The sequence below is a fragment of the Canis lupus genome, chromosome 1 (assembly GCF_003254725.2).
Source record: "Canis lupus dingo isolate Sandy chromosome 1, ASM325472v2, whole genome shotgun sequence".
In the NCBI taxonomy this organism is placed as follows: Eukaryota; Metazoa; Chordata; class Mammalia; order Carnivora; family Canidae; genus Canis; species Canis lupus.
In genome coordinates, this window is record NC_064243.1 from 82,003,324 (window position 1) to 82,026,247 (window position 22,924).

Here is a 22,924-nt window from a genome sequence, read left to right on the forward strand (position 1 = left end):
CAGCCTGCCTGTGCTTAGGAGCACCAGCCAGAACATAAGAACTATGCCAAGAGGTCATTTCAAATGGTGAAATCACCGAACAAAAAACACAAAAACAAGGAAAACATGGAGCTAAATAGACTGCAAATGGGACGCCTGCTGACAGCAGGAGAGACTTGTCTTGTTCAACCTTAACTGGGAACATGCCCATCGGGTGACTCAAATTTCTTGCCACTCAGTGAAAGTCAGCAAGTGACCATGAAAAGTGCCGTGGGTATTGATTCTGGGGTTAGAAATAAACGTTTAATAAGTAGGCAAATTGGCAAACACAGATTCTGCAAATAATGAGGATTGGCTGTATATACTTGATTATATCAAAGGAAAGTTTAAGTTTTCTCCCAAAAGAGAATTTTATTATTCTGGGGGTGGGGGTGGGGGGTGGGGGATAGGCTTTTTCTCTCAAGTCTTGACTGTTCTTTAAACCATATACCTGTCATTTTCTCCATCTGTTTGCTCATTTTCCTCATGGCATTCGCTTTTTGTCTCGTAAGGTACGATGAAGAGAGATCTTATAAGAGAAGTGTGAGGTAAAATCTCCTGAGCTACAATTCATGCTGGATCCTGTGTGTGTGTGCTCCAGTGTCTTACTCGTGGGTGACCTCAACATGCTACCTGAGTGAGAGGTCGTTCTATCAGTCCCTTGTCGTATACCATTCTGGGTCTTTGTCTTGTGTGTAAAGCTGTTGAGGTCAGCCTGTTCGGCAACCGAAACCCACTAAACCAGATACACCCTTGACTTGGCCCAGGCTGCAAGCTAGCTCTCACTGTACCCAACAGACTGATGTGGATGTTTTCAGCTTTATTCAGCCAGCATGTTTCTGATCTTCTTGCAACTTGTATATCTTACCTTCGTGAAAGAATTTGCAAAGTAAACGTACAGAAACACCAAATGGGAGGAAATGGCACCATGTCTATAATTGAAGGAGCGTGTCTCAGTGCTCCCAAGGATGGTTTTTAAACGCACATATGCTCCACTTATGTTTGGCTCCGCTTTGCTGGGTGACTGTCTCACGCTGTGCTTGCTTCTTTTTTGTTTCTTTTCTACACCGATAATTTTTGCTCATGCAGACTGGATGAAGAACTGAGGGAAGCATCAGAAGCAGCTAAGTAAGACTTGGTTTTCATTCAGCAGCTGGCGTGATGTTGGCTTGCATTTCAGGAATGAATTGGGAGAACCTGCATGCCTGGTGTTTTATTCTTGCATCCTGATAATAACACTGCAACTTAGATATTCCCTTTGTCCCATGATAGATTTCTGGTATTCATTCTACAGTCCATTTTACCCTGTGATCTTGGTTATCTTAAGGAATGCATTTGTTACTATTGTTTAATTTTTTTTTTTAATGCATACTGTTTTAGCCACCACAGCCCAGGAACACATCACAGGCATTGCCACATAGCATAACATCCAGATGATTGTTAGATATTTTGATGCAACAAAAGCTTACTAATTCATACTAATGGAGAGAAGTGATGACAAGTTGAAACTTGGAATATTTTTGTAGAATCAATTTCATGACTTTCCGAGGTTTTTTTAAACACATTATTTAGTGACTTAGAAATATTGCTTAATGAAATAATGCTTCTGAGCTTTTTGGATGAATAGAAAAAGAATCATTAGTCACTATTATTAAAGGATAATTTTCAAAAAAGCAAAATCTTAACTTTAATACAAATATAAAATGAATACATGCCAGTAATTTTATTCAATTAATTACTTAATGAAGGAATCAGTAAAGTGTTAAAACCAGTTCAAAGAACATTTGCGAAGCTAGATTTCATTTGGTAATTTATCAAGGAATGTTAGGATAAATGGATCAATGCCCGACAGGGCAATAAACTGTAACCTAGGATAAACTTCTCCATTGGGCAGAAACTATTTGCATCTCTGTTCAACAAAAATGTACAAGTTAACCTCTTTCCCCAAAGAGTTGTAAAATAGCCCATCAATAGAAAGTCAACTCAGCATTGCTTTGAAAGAACATTCAGTAATTGCCTTTTCTTATTTCCAAGTTCAAAAACTGATTTTCCTGACACTATATGTCAAATATAGACAAGTACTATTTGGAATGTGTATTATATTAAAGCTTCTCCATTTCAAATGTTGCTTACACTGTTAATTTCTATGACTAGTTCCCATTTTAATAGATACTGCAAAAGCAGAAACCCGGGCAATGTCCAAACAGCTATAAATTCTGAATAAATAAGTTATTTTTTTCTGTATAGGTGTAAATGCCAATTCCTCCTGAGAATAATCTATTGAGATTTTTTTTCTACAGCACATTTTTATTGTAGGTAATCTGTAGAATTATTTGCCCATAGGGTGGATGTTTTGGATTAAAATTCAAGGAAGAAGACCATCTGGCTGTCTCAGTTGGAAGAGAATGTGACTCTTCATCTCAGGGTCATGAGTTCAAGCCCCACATTGGGCATAGAGCTCACTTAAAAAAAAAAAAAGACATTAATTAATTAATTTGAGAAAAGATTTTTGCCTTAGAAATATTAGCATTAGTATAGTTTGGTGTTGCAATATTCCTGTCTTTTTTTCAGTTTTCTTTCAAGATAACTGTCACCCCTTTACACTAACAATACTCAAAAAAGTATTTACATTTCTACTCCAACAGAATCCTCTTAGTCTCAAACTCAACTGAGACAAACCAGAATTTGGAAAAGAAAGGAAGATCTTAGGAACCAAGAAACCAGATGTTTGCGTAATGTGCCCCGTTGGCATTTATCTGTACTCAATTTGCATCATGTCATGAGATTCCCCAGAGACAGAAAGAGCAATGATTTTCTCTTTCAGATAATTCCCCCCCCCCCCAGAATAGCATATTTATAAAATTAAGGAGGTGTTTTCCAGACAAAAGGTTGAGGGGAAGGAAATCAATAATTTTTACCCATTGTAAAGCCATATTGCCATGTACTTTCATTAGTACCATAAAATCTTGCCTCCTGCAGTAAAATTTCCCTCCCTCCATATTTCTGCCCTTCCTGCTTAGCTATCCAGTAAAACAGTTATCATTTTGGGTTTATTGTGTAGCTCTTTTTCCCTCTCCAATTTTTCCGTCCCTTCAGACTCCCTCCCCAGCTATCTACATGGTCTCAGATGGTCCTGAGATGACTTGATCTTCTTCCTGAAGGAAGCACCAAGCATGCCCAGCACACAGTAGATGCTCAGTAAATTTCTGCTGCATAAATTGACAAATGTGCATAAAATTAAGTTCATCACTGTGGAGCAGTGAGTCTCAGACTTCACTGTACATCAGAATCACCTGGAGCCCTTTGAAACACAGCAACCTGGGCCTCACCCCAGAGCCTCTGATTCAGCGGGCCCAAGAATCTGTAACTCTAACCCACTCCAGTGATGCCAATGCTGCCCATCTTAGGGTCACACTCTGAGAATCACCACCTTAAAGGAAATGCCTGAATAAAATTAACCAGATTTGTCTTAGGAGTCTGTGCTCTTCCTTTGGATTCAGGGGATAAGCTACTCGTCTGAATTCACCTCCAACTGATTCTACTTCTTTTGAAGGTGACATGACATGTGTGAGAAGTGGAAATATATTTGCACAAGTGAAAATGTAAGGGAAAAGAATTTTACTCTGTTGGCCCCACAGATGATTGAAATAACTCTAAGTCTTACCATTTCAGAATACTAACTACATCTCCTTAACTACCTTTTGGCCTCTGAAGTGGCTCCCAAATCCTTGGACAGACTATATATGATGATTTGGGGTTCAGAAAGCATGGCATGGCTAGGTTCTAGAAGCCAGGTAACCCAGACCCACCCTATGCTTCCACATGAACTTTATTAGAAAGCTTCAGGCTGGTTCTAACTTAAGGCAAACATATACCTTGCGAGGGAACAAAACCTTTCTGTTGTTTTGCTTTATTTTCAAACATTCTCCTACTCACACACCTCTTCTTAATTGACTTTCACAAAGTGATTTCTTCAGCCTGTGTTTATGTTTTCCTTAAAACTTGACATCCGTTCAGGAAGGAAAATATTAGCAAAGGACTAGTTGTATGTAGAAAGCCATTCTCATTTTGAAAATGGTAAAGAATCCACCAGTTGTCTTCAGGGTGACAGGATTAAATGGATTGCAAATTGCTGTTTCCATTGGAAGGATTATGCAAAGTTAAAAAAACAGAAAAGCTAGATTCGGAAAAATGCCCTTTCTTGATGCCATTCCGGCTTTGCTAGGTTTTTCTAGCATACTGTCAACACTTGCTTGACTGTCCTTGTTCACTCAAGTTGCCAAATATCCTCCATAAAAACCACCAGTGAGAAGGGTGGATGGGGAGGAGGGAAGCCCTCTGTCCTTCCCAGTGAGATAGCCTTCCGCCATCTCAACAAAATGCCTAATGTTAATAACTGAACCTGTTATGTTCAAACAGATATATTAGCTTATGAAACAAATCATATTATGAAAAGAACTCTTTCATTTAAATAGATCCATAGAGGAGCTCCTAGGTGGCTCAATCAGTTGAGCATCTAACTCTTGGTTTTGGCTCAGGTCATAATCTTAGCATCCTGAGGCTCCATGCTGAGCTTGGACTCTTCTTGAGATTCTTTCCCCACCATTCCCTCCTTCCTCCCTCCCTCCTCTACTCTTTTCCCCTGCTCCCATGCTCTCTCTCTCAAATAAATAAATAAATAAATAAATAAATAAATAAATAAATAAAATCTTTTAAAATAAAAAAGATCATAAAAATTTCTTTAAATAGTTTGTCAATAATAAAATATGACCAGAGGGGAGAAAGTAAAAGTTGAAATGTACTATTTATCAGAAAATATAAAGCACATGCAAAATTTGCTTACAGAGGAATCCCACCAATAAGGAATATCATAATCAGCTAATATTACAGCAAAAGCATAAACGTGTGCATACATCATGACAAAACTTTTATTTCTTTATTTCATATGGTTACATTTTTCTTTCTGGACACAGTTTAGGTTAATCTTAGAAATCACTCCTATTACCTGAACACAGCTCAGCCTTAAGTATCCTGTAATAAGGAAAGCTGACACTGGCATTTTTTTCTTTTAGTCTCTAGGACAATCCTCATTCTTGTGCAAGCTGAAAGTTAACTGTGTTCATGTACATATAAAATTAGGCTGCTTGAGAGGAATTGTCCTTGGTGTATAACGTATGTTATTTGGGTTACAAATAAAAATTTGTAGTATCATGATCTCTAAATATGATAGATTGAAAAGCCAGGAAACAGTAACAAGACCAGAAGAGACTACTGGAGCTGTTTGGAATTTCAATCTTCCTTTTTAAACTTTTAAATCATGAGCAGTGACTATGTTTCAAAACTGATGGTAAAAGAATCAGGCATAGATGTGTTCCATATTAGCAATGAGACATCAAACGGTTTTAAATGCAGGTGTCTGTTGTCCTTACAAAGTGGTAACAGTGGAGAAAATGTTTACTTGCTTCCTTTTTTTTCCCCCTTGCACTCAGAACTAGCTGCCTTTACAATGATCCAGAAATGTCTTCCATGGAGAAGGAGTAAGAATTCACCATCATAACATCTATGTGGTTACCTATAGCATTGTAATGGATGGGCTCTAAAAGAAAACAAAAATACATCAAGGATTGGGTAAACTCTGTTCAGATGTTCAGCTTTCAGTTTTTCTATTTCTCAAATCAGAACCTTAAAAGACAAATGTGCCAACTTAACACCCACCATCTCTTTCATGATCACTATTACATTCCCTGAGGAAACTTTAAGTCTACTTGGCATTTCATTTTCCAATAAAAAAATGAACAGAAAATGAATATTAGAGCCAGATGTAGGAGCATTTGGGCAGGAGGAATGCAACTCTGCTTTCTGAATTACATCATCTATTTTAATTAGTGAAGTTGGCAGTTACATTTGAACTTAATATTTCGGTGGATGGGGGAGAAGATGTCCTTGTTTTAAAAATCCCAAGAGGCAAGAGTCTGGATGGAACTTTAGGAATGAGCTAGTCTATCTGGCCTCATCCTCTGTGAGAAACAGAAGTCAAACACGTAGTGAGTGCTCAGCATGTACCAATTCCATGTGAAAAGCCTCATGCACATTATCTGATTTTTATCCTCAGAATCAGCCTATGAGGTACGGAAAGAGTGGCATAGACAGAAAGAGTGTCTGACCAGTCCAGAGTTTTACAGTTGTAAAAATGTCCCAGAGCTGGGATTTGAATCTGCAGTTCCTGGCCAATGGTTTTGAAATCAGAGAGGTGGTCATAATTCTGGAATGGGTGTACAGCCTCTGATTTAACTTTGGTTAGACTAGGAGAGAACAAAATTAGTTCCCTAAGAGAACAGAGTTGATTGTCAGCCAAGTCAGTTTCAGGGAATAAAGTGTGGTCACCCATATGCTCTCAGAGGGAACCTGGCCACCCAGCTGAGAGCTCCTAATCTGATTTGAGTTGTGGAGAATTTAACCCTGTCCCTTCAGGGAATCCAAGAGGGGCCAAGATGGGATGTAAATGTGTCGGCTATTGTCACGTTTTGCTCTCTTTGGACCTCCTTGCCCTCAAAGTCCGAAGCAAGGATGGAAAATCATGGTCCAGCAGTTCTGTGGGTGCCATGATGAACTTACAGTTTAAGGAAATTTATGGACAACCCCAGAGAGAAAGCCCTCACGAAAAGAGTAAAGAACAAGGGCTGTAAGGGGACCTCTGGAAATCACAGAGCCCTTTCTCTGAAGGTTTCGCTTGCCCCACCTCTTTGAGATGAAGGCAACAATTGCTTCAAGCAAATAGCCACATGGATATTCTGCAAGGCAAAAACTGAGAGCCTCAGGCCACCTGCATTCCTTCTGCACATCTCGCCTCCCTCAGCAAAACAGCGCCGGCTAGAGCAGAGTCGCAGGCCCGCAGCTCACGAGTGCGTGGCGGGGTTGCCAGTGCCCACGGCTGCAGCATCTGCGGGCTTACCCACTCCTCGGCGTGTCTTGTCTGTTTGGCTCCTTGTGTGTATGTAGGGCTCATTGGGTTGGGGGGAAAGGGCCAAGCACTGCTTTACGTTTGGATTCATTGCAGGGCTGAGCACGGGGGAGGGAGGGATGCCGCAAAGGATAATGCTACTTCCCACTTCTAGAACATTCTTCACCATGCCTTGTCTTTCCCAAGCCCTTACCGCGCACCTGATCCCAGCGCAAAGGACGCGATCCAGGCTGAGGGGCCAGAGTGGCCAAGAAGTTCTTACGCTGACTTCTAGCCCTGGATTCCTGGCTTTCATTAGTATAAGATTAAGGGGCTTCGTTTACCTTTGGCTCCAGTGCGGAAGCATTTTACACCTTCTGTAGCTAGTTTAGAATGGATCACCTGCAACGGCTGTTTCAAGGAGCTCATTCAAGCCAAGAATAAAATGCAATGTGCGCCTCTCCTTTTCCTTAGAGAAAGAAGGGGAAGTTGTGCCTATCCCTGCCTTCTTCCTACATAAAACACAAGAGCGTATATCCATCATTAAACAGTTATCGTCAGATATGTTTAAGGAACCTCGTTTAACACGTGAGAAGCCAAAATGGCCCGTAGTTTCTATGTCTCACTGGAAAGTTGCATATAGAAATTTCAGCCCATGTGCCCAAAGGTGAGGGATATTCCTTTTGTATTGTAATTCTGATTCAAAGTAAATTTTCCCCCAAAACTGTACTATTTTAAAAAGTATCTCCAGGTGCTTGTCTCCTTCACTTTCAAGTTTGGATTTTGTTTGTTCATGTCCTAAGGCTTGCATATGCTTTTAAAATATTTTTACATAAATAAAAAGTATATCCAATCTAGGGCATGTGGTACTATGTGGGGAGATTTAAATTAGCATTGCTGGTACTTCATTGGCCCCGCAGGACAACTGTCAGTTTTTACTCTTCAGTGTGGCTTTCTGTATTTACTTAAAAATCATCCACTTCTGACTATCCCTGGCTTCTTCCATAAACTGCATAGTTTCAGTGTTTCAGCTTTTTGTTTACCAAGAATTGAAGGGATACATTTCTAAAACCCTAGAAAGTTTACCAAAAAGTCATTATGGGGGTGCTCGGCTGGCTCAGTTAATGAAGCATGTGACCCTTGATCTTGGGGTTGTGAGTTTGAGCCCTACATTAGACATAGAAATTACTTAAAAATAAAATCTTTTAAAAAAAAAGTCAGTATGAAAAATGAGGTGTTTCAGAATAGGCATCCTGGTGTGTTTTGTCTGTTTTCAGATTTTTATCAGGGCCCATTTCAAAAAGATCCTGAGCTACTACTAGTATTCTACTACTACTAATGCTACCACTACTACTTACAATTGAAAACACTTGAGACTGAATCCTTAGCAAGCCTTGAGAGAGGTAGATTCTATTTTACTGATACAGATATAGAAATTTAGGCAAGGTAGGTAGCTCGGCCAATGCCCTGAGCTAATAGGTGGTAGACTTGAGGGCACTTCAAAAGAAAGATATTTCACTCCTGTAAACTAGATGGGCAAGCAGCAGTGTGGGTTACCAATGGCTTTATTTACAAAGTTGCCCCAAGGAGCCCCACCCCCAACCCCCCACCCCAGCTGCTATAGATCCGACAAGCAAAGCACAATGACCTGTGCACACGGAAGGGCCAGGAGGGCAGATCTAAGTGACATCCACAGATACTTCCTAAATTGCCTTTTTCAAATGGTGTTTTTCTTTGTTCGTGGCTGAAATTCTTTTGGGTTCTCTTCTCTGGCAGGTGCCAGGAATTTGTGGTAAGTTCACTAAAAGCCAGTAGAGAGAAAAAAGTTGCCCAAGGTCTTTGAATATTTTCTAGATGATTGGAAACCCACTAGACTTTCCTAAAAACAACCTTTTCTTAGGTTATAAGAATCCATCTCAATCAAATAGGCTAACTCATGTCAAGCAAATTCTTTGGCTCTAGTAATGTTGGGGTTTGTTTTTGTTTTGCCATCATTTCATTGTTGACCACATTCTTGCTATGTAGCACTTACCAGATGTTACTTATTTCAGGCAGATCGTGTATTTGCCCCACTGGGAAAGGTCATTTATTGGAAATAGGTAGAGCCCTTATTCCCAAAATGCAATAATGTTCCTTAATCCACTTCTGAAACAAGCCCTCATACATGTCTTTTGCCTCCCTAGATCATTTCAAGAGGCGTAAAATGCTTCCAGAAATAGTTTTGTAGGAAATAAACAGATTCCACATTTTAGAGAAAGCCCTGACAATGAGGGGGAAGGTTGTGACTTACCAGGTGTTTCTAGCAGAAGAAACTTGCATGATTGATTTTCAGTAAGTCCTTTGAGGAAAAAAAAAAAAGCGAACACCTGCCACTCCAAATCATCACTAAATATTTTGTATTCAGTTGTTCATATTTCTCATTGTTTTCTTCCTTTTTTTTTTTTTCCCTAAGCATTGACCTGAAGCTAAAAGGAAAGCCCTAGTTGGCCAAGTCGGAAGAAGAGGATATTTTTCTGCTTCGTGTTTCTGCTGAAGCGTATCTACCTGGAAGAAACAGGGCTGATAATACTTTGTTTCCATTTTGCACTACCTGGTGCCATTCTAAATTTCTAAGGGGAAAAACAGTAAGGGAATTTGTTTACTCTTCACATATTTTATGAAATCGTGTGTATTTTCCTATTTTGCCAATTACGTGCCTCAAAGATTTTAGTTGAACCTTAGCAAGAAAAGAGGACCTTCCATTTCAACGTTTTGTTAACCCTTGGTGCAGTGGTATCTCATCTCTTAGACTGGTGTTGACCAATCAGATACCTTCCATCAACTATTAATCATGAGTGGGTTCATTTCCAAAGATTAGCTGGATTTCTCCTGGGTGATTGCTTTAGATTTAAAACACCCAGGGCTCAACACTCCCTAGGCAAGCTGTCCCCTGTGTAACTCTGCCTTTAAAACCCTAGGCTTTGCTTAGCACAGATGTAAGCCAGACACAGGTGGGAATCCACCATCAGCTGAGCATGCCCACTTCGCTCTTGTCCACGTGAATTGTCTCTAACATCTCAAAGAGAAGCCAGGTTTTCTAAATCACATCGGTTTTATTTGTCACATTAGGTGTCGCGTTTTCTGGGAATTGGTCTTTCTAAAAATCATTATTTCTCCAGTGATTGTTGAAGACTTCCACGCTGATAAAGTTAAGGATCCATGTTGGCATTTTTTGGTAACTGTCTGCACTTTGCACTGTCAACTTAGTTCAAAATGTTAAATTTTAGGGGCCAAGGATTCAAGTGTAAGGTGGTCCACTCAGAAATTCATTATTTGGTAACCTTCATTTTTCTAAAGCTCTCCCTCACATGTGTTGTAAAAAGTAATCTGCCTTCAATCACTTTAACTTGATCAGAGGTTTAAAATTACATATGAGTGTGTACTATCATTTGCAAAAATCTGTGTAGTCTTCATATGCCCTTTAAAATTCCAACATGATTTCAAATCTGTGGGCCTCTAGCAGAGTGGTTGGCAAAGCAATGGCCAAATTTAGCACACCACCTGTTTTCACATGGCCTTCTCCTTAAGAATGGCTTTCACATTTGGTTCGAAAAAGATTTTTTTAATGTTTCACGACACACGGAAATTATTCAAATCTCAGTATCGGTAAATAAAGTTTTGTTGAAACATGGCCATACACGTTGGTTTACAAACTCTCCGTGGCCACTTGTGCACAGCAACAGCAGAGGTGAACAATTGCCAACAGACCACGTGGCCTACAAAGCCTAAAATGTTTACTCTCTTTATAGAGAAAGTTTGCTGGGCCCTGCCTCCTCCAGCGCACTCACTTTCCTCCCCTTTCCCATTTGGATTTGCATGTTAGTTTCTGTAACAGAATATATAAGTAAGCCTGCAAACCAATCTATTCTTTTAAAAGAAAATTTTGACATCCACAGTCAGTAAAGTAAATAGCCTGCTAAAAAGACATGTAGTCCTGGCCACAAAAGCGTGGCTCAGGGTTTGTTTACATGACCTCAACTGAAGCTTGCTTAGGAGGCTTTTGGGCTGTTTACAGGTGTTGTCGAGGTCCTGAACTTACTTTGGGGACCATTCTTATTTCCTGGTATCACCTGTTTCTAATAAGCTAGCAACAGTAAAAATGTAGTGGACACCAGGATTTCACCATAGGCGTAGGGTGGTAACCACATCTTGGAGAGCTGCCTGGGGAACTTGGGTCCTGGGTGTTCTGAGCTTGAAACACCTTAAGGTAGACCTCTTTGTACAGGTGACTGAATTTTGCTGACCTCATTCACTTCCTGTCTCCCACTCACCTTCCAGATATGCTCTCAGACACCCAGGTCAGCGCCCTTTCCTCCATCAGCCATAGTTAACCAAGATCCTCCTCTGTCCCTTTCAACCGAGCATCTTGATGAACTGTGTTCTTTTGGGTCCCCTCCCTCTTAATATCTGTTTTGTCCAACAGATAAACCCTAGATCATACCCTCTCTCTCAGCCCAGCTCCACCTTTGGAAGCCCGAATTATGCCTCTCCCAGAGCTTAGTGTTGACATAAGACCAGTGACCTAATATTCCGTTGGTTCACCCATTGACCACTGTTGCTGTGGCACAGTTATTAACAATGCTCCCTTTTTGCTCAGCCGTGTCCCATCTTGGAAAATGAATTAAATGGTTCCCCCCAAGCCACAGGAAGGAATGAAGAAATCAGTGTTGTGTTTAGTTGGTGCAAGCCAGAGGACATAGAGCTACTGATAGAGAAGTCCTATTAGATTCAGCCGGATACGGCAACAATCTTGCCTTTCACATTTCCCTTGAGCTTGTCTAGCCTGTTCACAGAAAACAACTCAGGTGGTGTCCGTTTGAAGCTTCATCTTCAATTTCAATGGAAATTATGAGCCTTTCTCCCAGTCATTGATTTTGTTTGGGCTGTTCTGTGGGCTGCACAACCATTCTGATAGGCATCTGCTATTTTATTATCTTAAAAAGATAAATTAATGTAACTGCACGTACTAGAGAAAAGCCACTATGTAAATTCAGTCCACGTAAATAGAATTCTAGAAGAATCCTGAAAAAATAATCCCTCAGCAGATAGGTAGACAGATGTAAACATTCACATCAATAGCTATCTAGCTCTTGCATTGTGAACATTCTTGCTTTGGTTCTGACTTCTGGGGATGCTTTTACACTTTTCCTGTAGGTTTGTAGTTAAGGGCACCAGGGGGTCCCGGGGTAAAGTCTTGTTTTGCCAAAGTGGCAGCCGCTCTTTGCTTAGCTCCATTAAGAAAGACCACAAATCTACATAGAAGATACCATCAAGGAGTGAAAAGGTTTTTTTGAGGACAATAGCGAGGTATCGAAGAAAACCTGAAGTTCCTTATTGAAGCCATGCAATGTTTTGTGGGGTTACCTTCTAAGATACACATGTGTGAAGAAGTCACTACTCTAAGCTTTTGTGTTATTAAGATGTCATTTTAAGTATTTGGTTATGGCACTGCGTTCGCAACTCATCTAGTCATAATGCCTCAGCAGTAGTTTGCTCCCTTAGAAACATTTAGATGTGCACAAACTAATCTTTTATATATTTAAAAGTTTTTCTACCATGTATTAGATTGCTCAGAATAAAGTATCTATTAGACTGTTTTGGTAAATAATTTCTCTCTAAATAGCGTGGATTAATAATATAAAGATATGTAACAACACCATATAAAAAATATATATATAGCATCTCTGTTATAATTCAGAAATAAAAATTGATTCCACAAGTCATGGGCTTTCTTTTCTCCGTGTCACTGAGAATCTTTCTGTAGCTTCACTTCTGCAGAAGACTTATGTGGATGTCAGTGTAGCTTGGCACTTGGTACTTGAGGACAATACTACTTTTGGCTTTTGTGGTTACTTGATTTTTATCCACTTCTCCTTTCTCTGTCCTTTGCCTTTTGGGGGCATGTGTTTACTTTAAAATCAAAATACATTAGATGGCATTTTATTTTTAATTTTGGGTTCCCCCCAACCACCACCACTTGTACAGCCTTCAGGCAAAATCAGACTTGGGAATTAACCCCTGTGCTGAAAAGAAAAGAAAAGAAAAGAAAAGAAAAGAAAAGAAAAGAAAAGAAAAGAAAGAAAAGAAAAAGGAAAAAATCTAATAAATCTGTATCTCTGCCTCTCCAAAAGTAGTTTGAGTAATCAAATGGGCAGCTGCTCTACAGAAAGCAAGGCATTGCATGTTCTCACGATCTAGGTATGAGTCCTGGTACCCAATGAAGGTAAGAAGGACAAGAGAAGACGGAGAAGTGATTATGGTCAAATGAAGGGCATGACACTGCAAGGTAAACTGTTGTACTCATCCTCCCCCTTTCCCTAACAATATTAATGGGAACTGGAAGAAGGCTAGGAGTCCAGCACTGGGGGGAGACGATTAGTAGAGAGTGATGAATACACCCTGTGGCATACTCTACAGCTGTTAGAAAGCAACAAACTACGCATTCATAGAGCCACACTTAGAGGTAGAGTGGAACAAGAAAGAAAAACTCAATACAACTCAAAAACCTCAATAGTGTCATGTATGTAACTTCTAAACCTACACATGGGGATACCAATGCTACATATTATATAAGATGCATGCATATGCAGGGATTTGGCACACTCATTAGTTAGGGTATGGGGTGGCTCTAGGAGTAGGGATCCAGGATGAAGTGGGGAGTCTCATTAGAAGCCAAAATTGAAAAGAATATGTTATGTTCTGACGAGATCGGGCACGTTCAGTGTGGTATGGCTGTAGACTGAATATGTTATGTTCTGAAGTTAAAAGTAAGGAAAATAAAACGTTAAGTTTTCAGCCATAGATCATAGAAAAGCTGTGTCAAGGCTCAGCCAAGGGGCTGTTTCTTCCACAGCTTCTCTTGCAGTTGTACCGTCTCCCTGAGTTGGCAGCATCAGTGTGCTTGCCAGAGCCACCCCGGGTTCCATCACCCTGTACGGTCGCGGAGAGTTTAATTAAGCTGGGACCTTTTGGTTGTACAGACCAATCCCCACACTGCTGTGGGTTTTGTAGAGCAAAGAGATTGCTTTGTGAGGCTAATTTTCCTCTAGAATTTCACTCACATTCATCCAAAATAAGTCCCTTAGGTCAGGAAAAAATTATTTCTTTTTGCTATATGATCTTTTTAATGATAACTTAGATGGCAGGCACCAGTCACTGCCAACTACTATCTTCTCTAGCCTTACCCCTTGAAAGGGGCCTGCACCCTGCTGCTAGTTCATACCCTCCTTGTGAAAGTCTTCCCCTTAGATTGGTGAACTCAATTCCCATTGTTGCCTGTATTCATTATCTATTACTACAAAACAAATTATAGTCAATTCTCCTTATTTGAGGTAGTTATGTCCTATAAAGTCACTGAGAAGGCTGAATTAGCAAATGCTGACCTACTGCTCCTCAGTTACAGGGTCAGGCTCCTTTGGGCCGCTGATCATATTGTTCCCATGAAATGATCAATACATAACGTTGTTTAATGTGTGTTTCTGTTTAAATACGCTTTAATATATTTTCACTGCTTCATTAACAATGAATTCGCAGTCAACAGCCTGAATATAACTCATGCCTGATTGAAGTTTATCTGGTACATGAATTTTTGCCCTAAGGAGAAATTCCTGTGCTTAGGAACACTAGCATTTCTGCTCTGTGCTTGGAGACCATTTAAAACAGAGAAATCAACAACAAAAATCACAAAAATGCACAGAACATGGCACTAAATTGAGCCTGAAAAGAACACGTGTTTACTGTATGAAACCAAAACAAGAAGCAGAACCTTGCCTTGTTTGACCTCAGCTAGGAACATGCACAGCAGGCAATTCAAAGCTTTCAGTATTCTACACATGTCCACAAATGACCCTGAAAGCGCCATGAGTATTGATTTAGAAGTCACTCATAAGTCTGAGTGAGTAGGTGAATTTGCAGTGTGGAATCCTTAAATAATGAGTATCAACAATCTGCCAAAATTCAGCCACCTAAAACAAGCATTATTATTTCAGTTTCTGTGGCTTAGAAATCCAGATACATCTTAGCAGGTCCTCCACACCAAAGTCCCACAGGCTGCAATCATAGGGTGGGCCTGAGACTCAGGCAAAGTTCCACTGGCACAGAATCTGCTTCACGTGGTTGTAGGCAGGGTTCAGTTTCTCCAAGGTCGTTGAACTAAGGCCTTCATCCTTTGCTGGTTAACTAGAAGCTGCCCTTAGTTCTTTGACTCTTGGGCCTCCCCAATATGGCAGCTTATTTCACTGAAACCAAGAAGAAAGGGTCTGCCAGCAAGGTGGCAGTTACCACTGTTTGCAACCTAATCACCAAAGTGATGTCATGTCATTTTTGCTGTATTCTATTGATTAGAAGCAACTTACTAGATCCAGCCCTTGTGTAATAGTCTCATTTCTCAATGTTTCTCTTTTCTTCCTTTTTTCTGTCATTGTCTCATAACTTCAAGTAACACATCTCTTCAGGTTATTCAAATCTTGGTTTCAGTCTCAACCTCCAAACTCTCATGATCATTTGCTCAGCTGGTCTCTGTGTCCACTATAATCCCTGAGGGGAAAAAAGTTTCTCTCCCTTATCTGACCCAATGAGACCATTTCTCTACTATCCCAGGGCCATTGAAATCACATATACTGCTATTTATATGCTGGTTCTGCTTATCAGCTGTATTACTTTGGGCTAGTTACTTAACTTCTTCAGCTCTAGTTTACTCATTTTTTAAAACTGTGTATAAAACTCTCATCTTAGCTATGTAAGAGTTAAATGGGATTTAAGTGCACAGAGAAGCCATGCAATATATATTCATTTTCTTCCCCACCCTCTTTTTTTTCTTCATCTTTCCACATACCCAGCCTTTCCTCTGTTAACATGCCAACTTCTCCCAATCCTTGCCAACCCCACCTTTAGTTTCTGTCAACTCTGTCAGCTTCTTGTTTCCTACCCTACCCAGTCTTCTAAATAGACTAATTCTCCTTAATCCTTCCTCCTCTTCTCCCAGAGCTATTTTAGTCCATCTCTCTTACTCCTCCCCTACTTTGTTCCCAGCTTTCACTTCCTATTTTTGCTTGGTTTACCTCTGTTTTCACTGTTTGGAAACAACCTCAAACTTGCAAGAACAGTAGAAGAAATTACTTTTCCTCAAACCCTTGAGAGTAAGTTGTTTACATAACACCTCATCACCCCCAAATGTTTGATGTGTTTCCTACAAACTAAGGACATTTTCATAACCCAACATAGCTATTCAATCAGGAAGTTAACACTGAAACATGACTACCACCTAATTCACACATACCATTCAAGTTTTACCTGTTGTCTTGATAAATGTCCTTTGCAGCAAAAGGGTCCAGTTCAGAATCACACATGGTGTTTTTTCATTTCTCTTTAGTCTCCTTCAATCTGAAACTGTTTTTCAGCTTCTCTTCAACTTTCCCTGTCCTACAATCATGTGAAAGGTAGGAGATAGAGACACACAAATAAATGGAACTCATGGCAAAGTAAACATCAAAGAGAAGACCAGGTACAGCACTAGCGATGTATATATAGGACACCAGGAGATATCAGATTCAGATGTGCAAGGACAATTGGTTCTGTGTTGAGATCCCAGTGCTATTACTCACCAACCATGTCATCGTATGTCACATTAAGGATCAAGTTTCTAAAAAAAAAAAAAAAAAAAAAAAGGATCAAGTTTCTGCCAAAATGTTATTTGTGCTTATGTGTTCAGGTGATGATACTGGGAGACACTGTTTTCCTTCTTCTTTCCTTGTACTCCTCCGTATCTTTCAATTAAAAAAGATGGTCATGAATTACTTATAATGATGGCAAAGAACCAATATGAAACTATACAAAGTTTGTTCATTCTGTTGATAAGAAAATTTTTCTGAATACATTTGGTATTTAACAACGTATCTGAGGACACATTTCTCTATAGGCTCAAATACTACTCCCATGCCTGTAAGTATCAAATCAAGAATAATTTCAGCAATAAACTCTGTCAGTTGCTGTACTCTCTGCCCCAATATTTTGTCCCTAATACTCCCTGAGAGGCTTCTAAAGGCATGTACGTAGCTCTGGACAGCAGACCAGACTCATAAGCTCAACTAGCTATATTTCTTTGACCTCTGACCAAGCCTAAAGTTTCTGCCCACAAGCCTCTCCTTTTTCTCTCTGTTCCACTCTTTTTATCCCCAGGCTAGAGACAGCAAGAATAATTGATTATGCTGCAATAGAAGGCAAGTCCATCTCAGAAAGCTATCTGCTTCTCATTTTTCTTGTAGTTGATGCAGCGTTGGACAGAAAGACCTAGAGTCCGACTTACAGACATATGAGCTTAATGGACTCACATGTAGAAGAATAAAGAAAGGGTAGAGATGAGGACTGATGTGGTCCACCTATCTCATGTCAAAGTGAGTCAGAGGTGTCTTCAAGTTCAAACTTAGAGGAGGGGGGATCCCTGGGTGGCTCAGCGGTTTAGCGCCTGCCTTTGGCCCAGGGCGCGATCCTGGAGTCCCGGGATCGAGTCCGCGTCGGGCTCCCGGCATGGAGCCTGCGTCTCCCTCCTCCTGTAACTCTGTCTCTCTCTCTCTCCCTATGTCTATCATAAATAAATAAATAAATCTTAAAAACAAACAAACAAACTTAGAGGAGGCAGGAGACACCAAGGACCAGCCTTCCAAAACTGTGGCTTTTTGTGGTCATGAGGAACGTCAATCTTCCCAAGCCACTCCTGAGGAACACAGGAAGAAAAAATAGCTTCCCCCCACAAGTCCTTACTTGTGTTAGTATGCCTTTTGATGATAAGATGACTTGGAAATTGAAGCTCGCTTAAGATATCAGTAAGGGAAATACAAATAGAAACTTTTGCTATGTTTCTAATTTTAATTTTCCCCCAGATACATATTTTAAAAGAATTTTAATATAACATGTGTTTGCTGTCAAATTTTCAGACAAAGACATATTTAAAGGAAAGCCCTTTTGTATCCATCATTTATCACTGTGACAAATGAAGCCCAAATTGGGTGGCTTAGAATAACAATCATTCATTTTGCCCACTCACCTACAATTTGCTCAGGACTTTGTAGGAATGGCTCATCTCTGTTCTGCACAGCATCTGCCTGAGCAGCTTGGCTGGGGGCTGAAGGGTCCAAGGTCAAGTCTGACTAACCTGGATGGCTAGTTGTTTGAAATGTTCAGCAAATTTAAAGCTACAATTTTTCTGAGGATACATATTATCCGTGTAGTTTTATTTATTTATTTAAGATTTTATTTATTTATTTGACAGAGGAGAAAGAGAGCACAAGCAGGAGGAGCAGAAGGCAGAAGGAGAGGGAAAAGCAGACTTCCTGCTGAGCAGGGAACCTTATTTGGGGCTTGATCCCAGGGCCCTGAGATCAGGACCTGAGCTGAAGGCAGATGCTTAACTGACTGAGCCACCCAGGTGCCCCATAACCAGGTGGTTTTAAAGGAAAATGAGAATTGTAGTTAAAAGGAACAAAGTGACCACCTCTCACTTCCTAAAATACAATTCTTGAAAAACTGCAAACATGACTTACACACAAATATAAAATGAATGTGTCAAAGACATACTTCAAGCATTAATTAATTATGTCAAGTGAGATGTTAAGACTGAATAAGTGGATGAGAACCGGGGTTATACAGAGTATATCACGAATGATCAGAGGAATTTGCCAATAGATGTATACAATCAGTATACTATCCAATAAAGCAATAAAATGTTATGTTTGGAGTTACCATTTCTACTGGTGGAATTCAATTATGTCTTGATTGAACAATACACATTTCTGGGGAATTTATCTCTGTTCTGCAGTCTTAGCCCGTGTACAGAAAGAACTGTCCCTCCACGACCCTCCTTAGCCAAGATGGGTATGTGGCCTGGCCTCGCCCACTGGAGCATTCTGCGTCCCAGGCGAGAGATTAGGACATGACTGTGTGGCCCCGCTGGAGTCCAAATGACAATGAGATTTCGTAGAGACTTTTGTGAGAGCCGCCACATTCTCCGGGGCACTTGAATCTGGAAGGCTTTGGTCGGAACTTGCTGGTGGACATCCTGGTACCACACAAAGCCTGAAAATGAAGAACAAAATGAAGAACATTTGGAATAATGCAGACAAACAATAGAGGGGGAACAGCACGCTGATGCCTGATTGCCACCCTAATCCCGGACTTCTCAGTTGTAGGCAATAGGATTTCCTTTTTTTTTTTTTTTTTTTTTTTGTTTGTTTGTTTGTTTGCTTAAGGCAAATAAATAGAAAAGGACTCCTGGGGCACTAAGAGGCTCTATAGCTTCTTTGCTATCTGAGGGGCCTTGGGGCTTGTACCCAGCTCCTGAGACTATGCTGTTGATATTCGGTGCCCCAACAAATGCATCACTTCACCCCATCAGAAGTCCCGGTTCTACTGGGGCCCTCACACACAAGACATTGATGCATGTGGATTCTTCTGCCCATTTGTCCTCAAGTCCCTGGAGCCTCTGCAATCTCAGGCCACTCCTCTTTCAACCCAGTGACTCCATCTGCACACTCTCTGCTCTAAGGAACACACAGCTAATTTCACCTCCCACATAAGAGCCTAAATACAGTCGTGCTACCAATGCCATGTAACTTCTGACTTGGGCTGGGAAACACACACACATGCACATACATACACACACACACACACACACACAAATCAACAACTGGTGGTCAGCAGCCTCCAAGAGGACTCCCCGCCATCCCCGCTTCCTGTTATTCACACTTTGTGTAATCCTCTCCCCTGGATTGGGGGCCGGACCTAGTGACTCACCCCTAAGAAGCAGAAAACAGCAGAAGGGGTAAAATGACACCTCCAAAATTAGCTTACCCAACAACAGTGACATCTATCCTGTTTGCTTTCCCTCCCTTTTCTCTCTCACTGCTCTGAGGGAAGCCGAATGCCATTCTGTAAGCTACCCAACAGAGAATCCCATGTGGCAAGGAGGTGACAGCTAGGACAACAGCCAAAAAGAGCTCGAGGCTTGCCAAACGCCATGTGAACGAGTTTAGAAGCAGAGCGATCCTCCCCAAGATATGCCTTGAGATAACACTGCAACCCGGGCCCAAACCTTGGGTTCAGCCTTGTGAGGGACTGTGAGCCAGCGAGGCAGCTGATCCCTGACTTACTAAAACTGTGAGAAAATAAATGTTCCTTGTTTTAAGATACTAAGATCTGGGAGCACCTGCATGGCTCAGGTGGTTAAGTGTCTGCCTTTGGCTCAGGTCATGATCCCACCTGGGATGGAGCCCCGAGTCGGGTTCCCTGCTCTGTGGGAGATGCTTCTCTCTCTCCCTCTGCTGCTCCCCCTGCTTGTGCTCTCTTTCCCTCTCTGTCAAATGAATAAATAAAATCTTAAAAAAAGAAGATATTAATATTTGGAATAATTCATTATATAGCAACAAATAACTAATAAACCACCCTTAAGATCAGTAGCCCCGAAATTCTCTGGAAAAGAGGACAAAATTACCTTTTCTTCCCTTTGACAGTCTCTTCTGGCAGAAAGTAGGAAGCAGCAATAAATTGCTTAGTAAATTACCCTGTGACAAGCACGAGCAAATGACCTGCAGGAACGTAAGTAGGTATAAAAGATCTCTACGGAGGGGAATCACCACCATCTGTCACTGACAGTCCAAACTCCGTTTCATAGTCAAGAACAGCCACACTCCCTAAACTGCATGATAACCAGCACCCTCCTTCCTGTGGAAGGAACAGAGTCTGAAGCTCACAGGAGCCATGGAGAAGCAGCTGCCCCAAGACCCTAAAATGCCCCTTGGCATTCCTAAAGAACCCCAAACCCGTTCCTTTGGTCACAAGGGAAAAAGTTGGTTTCAGTTGGGGTTTCCAGGGATAATGGAAAGTCCTCAAAGGCTTGAACTCACTCTTCCTCCCCTACCAAGGGGCCTTGCCCCAAACCTGGAGATTCTGGGGTGGTTTGGAGAATTAAAGCTTCCCGTGAAGGGCTGCCTCCAGGAATAGGAGGCCCGTACACAGTCCCTGACACCAGAGAGTAATCTGTGGTCTAAGAAGCTGGGCTCTGGGGACTCTGTGATGGTCTCCACCACTAAGGTCTCAGTACATTCATGCATAGTGTGCCCCCAAAATCAGGTGTGTGTGGGGCAACACTTGGTGTGTGTAACCCTGGGGAGCCCCACTGCCTTTGTGTCTCGTGTCAGCACCACCTGCAGTCTGTATAAGACAAATTAGAGTCTGGATTAGTACCAGGCTATGGGCCCTGGGTGTGGACAGAACACATGTGAAAACATTTTCTGGTCAAATATGCCCTGATCACTCTATCTTTATTCAGCAATGAGCTGAAATGAGTTTTCCTGCTTTTGTGGACTCTTGTATTTTCCCATATGGGCGAAAGTTGGAAAAGCGGAAGAAAAGCCAGTGCTGGAAACAGAGTAAGACTAGAGTGTTTCTCCTGGTTGCTGCCCTCTCGTCACTTGAGACAGGTCTTGTACTAACCCCTGGGTATGGAAATCCGAACTGGTTATGACTATGGAAAGAAGCAAAATCTAGGATCTAATAATGACTTCCTAGGGGACCCATGGCCTGTCTCTGAGGTGTTTTAATGCACCACATCACCTTTGATGAGCCTCAGGAATATGAAAAAGATCACCAGCAGGGAAGCGCATACCTAATAGAGGGTCACTGAGTATCTTCTAACTTCAGTTTGGAAAAATCTAATTAAATGATGGCAAGAGACTTCTAATTTCCAGTCTAGCATGTAGGGAGATGGAAGTTATCTTTCCTGTCCATGCAAGAACACAAACAAAAAAACAAAACAGAAACTCATATGCCATCGAACTGAAATCATAGGACCAACAGCCACCCTTAAAACTGAGGTGACAGAAAGGCAGATACAGAGAATCACACTTCACTGGAGCAGAAATCTGGGAGCAGAGATCTCCAAGGGACAGAGCACTAGGGCAGGAAAACCTAAACTGTGACTGGCAAATTGCTGGAGGCTCAGTGTGGATGAGCCTGAGAATTGGAAATTCTAAGGGGTGGGCGGTCAGAGGGGGAACCCCACACCATCATGAGTTTTATCGCCAGGAGCCCTACCAGATTCGCAATGAAGAGCAGACAAAAATGCCCTAGTGTTTCCAGCCAGAGGAGGGGAGAGTAGCCATTTTTATATACACCCAGCATCATCTGTTCTTCACAAGACCTGCCCTCAAGAGGGCCCAACTTCCTCAGGTTTTTACCAGAGCCCAAAGGACCTGAGAGAAAATAGGCCCCTCCCTCACCAGGCTTCCTGTCTCACCTAAGAGGGAAGAAGCAATGCAATTGAGAAGCACTGGGGAGGGCCACCACCCCAGGACACAGGCTCACTAGAGACTGGGACCTCATCATGGGAACGTAGAGCACTTCCTCCCTCCCCACACTTCACCGCCCTATCAGCAGGGCTCCTATACAGCAGGGGAATACAACCGAAAGAACTCTGTGTTTCAGACAATATTTAACAAGTCTCTAGGGAGACCCCGAAACAACAGGGGTGACACAAACAAAGACACCTGAGAAGGTTAGCCTCTGACGTGTATGTACGGTTACAGCAAACAGCAAACACAGCCCGACGCTTAGCCAGACACACAACACCTCCCACCCATTTTCCTCAATTTCTTTTATCCACTATATTATCCCTAGTTTTCAAGAAAAAAATTACAAGTCATCCTGAAAGACGAATGAAATGATGGATTACAATGTTATTGACTAGATTATTAAAAGCAGAAATGAGTCTTCCCAGACCCTAGGCTATCAGCCTGCCCTACTTGACAGGAGCTAAGGGTTTTTTTTCTAGGACCACAATCTCAGAGTTCGGGTGGGCCAACAGCCTGGGGGGAGCCAGGAGAGCCACACTGTGGGATCTCCTCCACTCCTCTAAGTAGAAAGGACGATGTTGCTAGG

The 22,924-nt window shown here is 41.4% G+C and overlaps 2 protein-coding genes across 7 annotated transcripts in view; one reads left to right on the forward strand and one right to left on the reverse strand.

The window, feature by feature from the left end:
• PRUNE2 (prune homolog 2 with BCH domain) overlaps positions 1-12,716 on the forward strand; it is a 256,830-nt gene extending 244,114 nt beyond the window's left edge. Inside the window, exons 17-19 of one of the 4 annotated variants that reach the window (XM_035712438.2) lie at positions 531-566; positions 5,508-5,555; positions 9,411-12,716. In XM_035712438.2, the coding sequence (XP_035568331.2) occupies positions 531-566; positions 5,508-5,555; positions 9,411-9,441 (115 nt within the window). In that variant the 3' untranslated portion in view covers positions 9,442-12,716. Of the gene's footprint in view, positions 1-530; positions 567-1,107; positions 1,147-5,507; positions 5,556-9,410 lie in introns of all 4 variants that reach the window. The other 3 variants (XM_035712437.2, XM_049091877.1, XM_049091880.1) reach the window with 3 other exon arrangements.
• Positions 12,717-14,137: 1,421 nt separating this feature from the next.
• Positions 14,138-22,924, reverse strand: part of LOC112644693 (glucosaminyl (N-acetyl) transferase 1) — a 49,532-nt gene continuing 40,745 nt past the window's right edge. Inside the window, exons 1-4 of one of the 3 annotated variants that reach the window (XR_007401000.1) lie at positions 20,481-20,595; positions 18,039-19,066; positions 16,289-16,637; positions 14,139-15,532 (exon numbers count right to left, since the gene is read on the reverse strand). Coding sequence is in view for 1 of the 3 variants with exons in the window: in XM_049091886.1 (XP_048947843.1) it covers positions 18,756-19,066 (311 nt within the window). In the remaining 2 variants the exon portion in view is untranslated. Of the gene's footprint in view, positions 15,533-16,288; positions 16,638-18,038; positions 19,067-20,480; positions 20,596-22,924 lie in introns of those variants that run through there. The other 2 variants (XR_007400999.1, XM_049091886.1) reach the window with 2 other exon arrangements.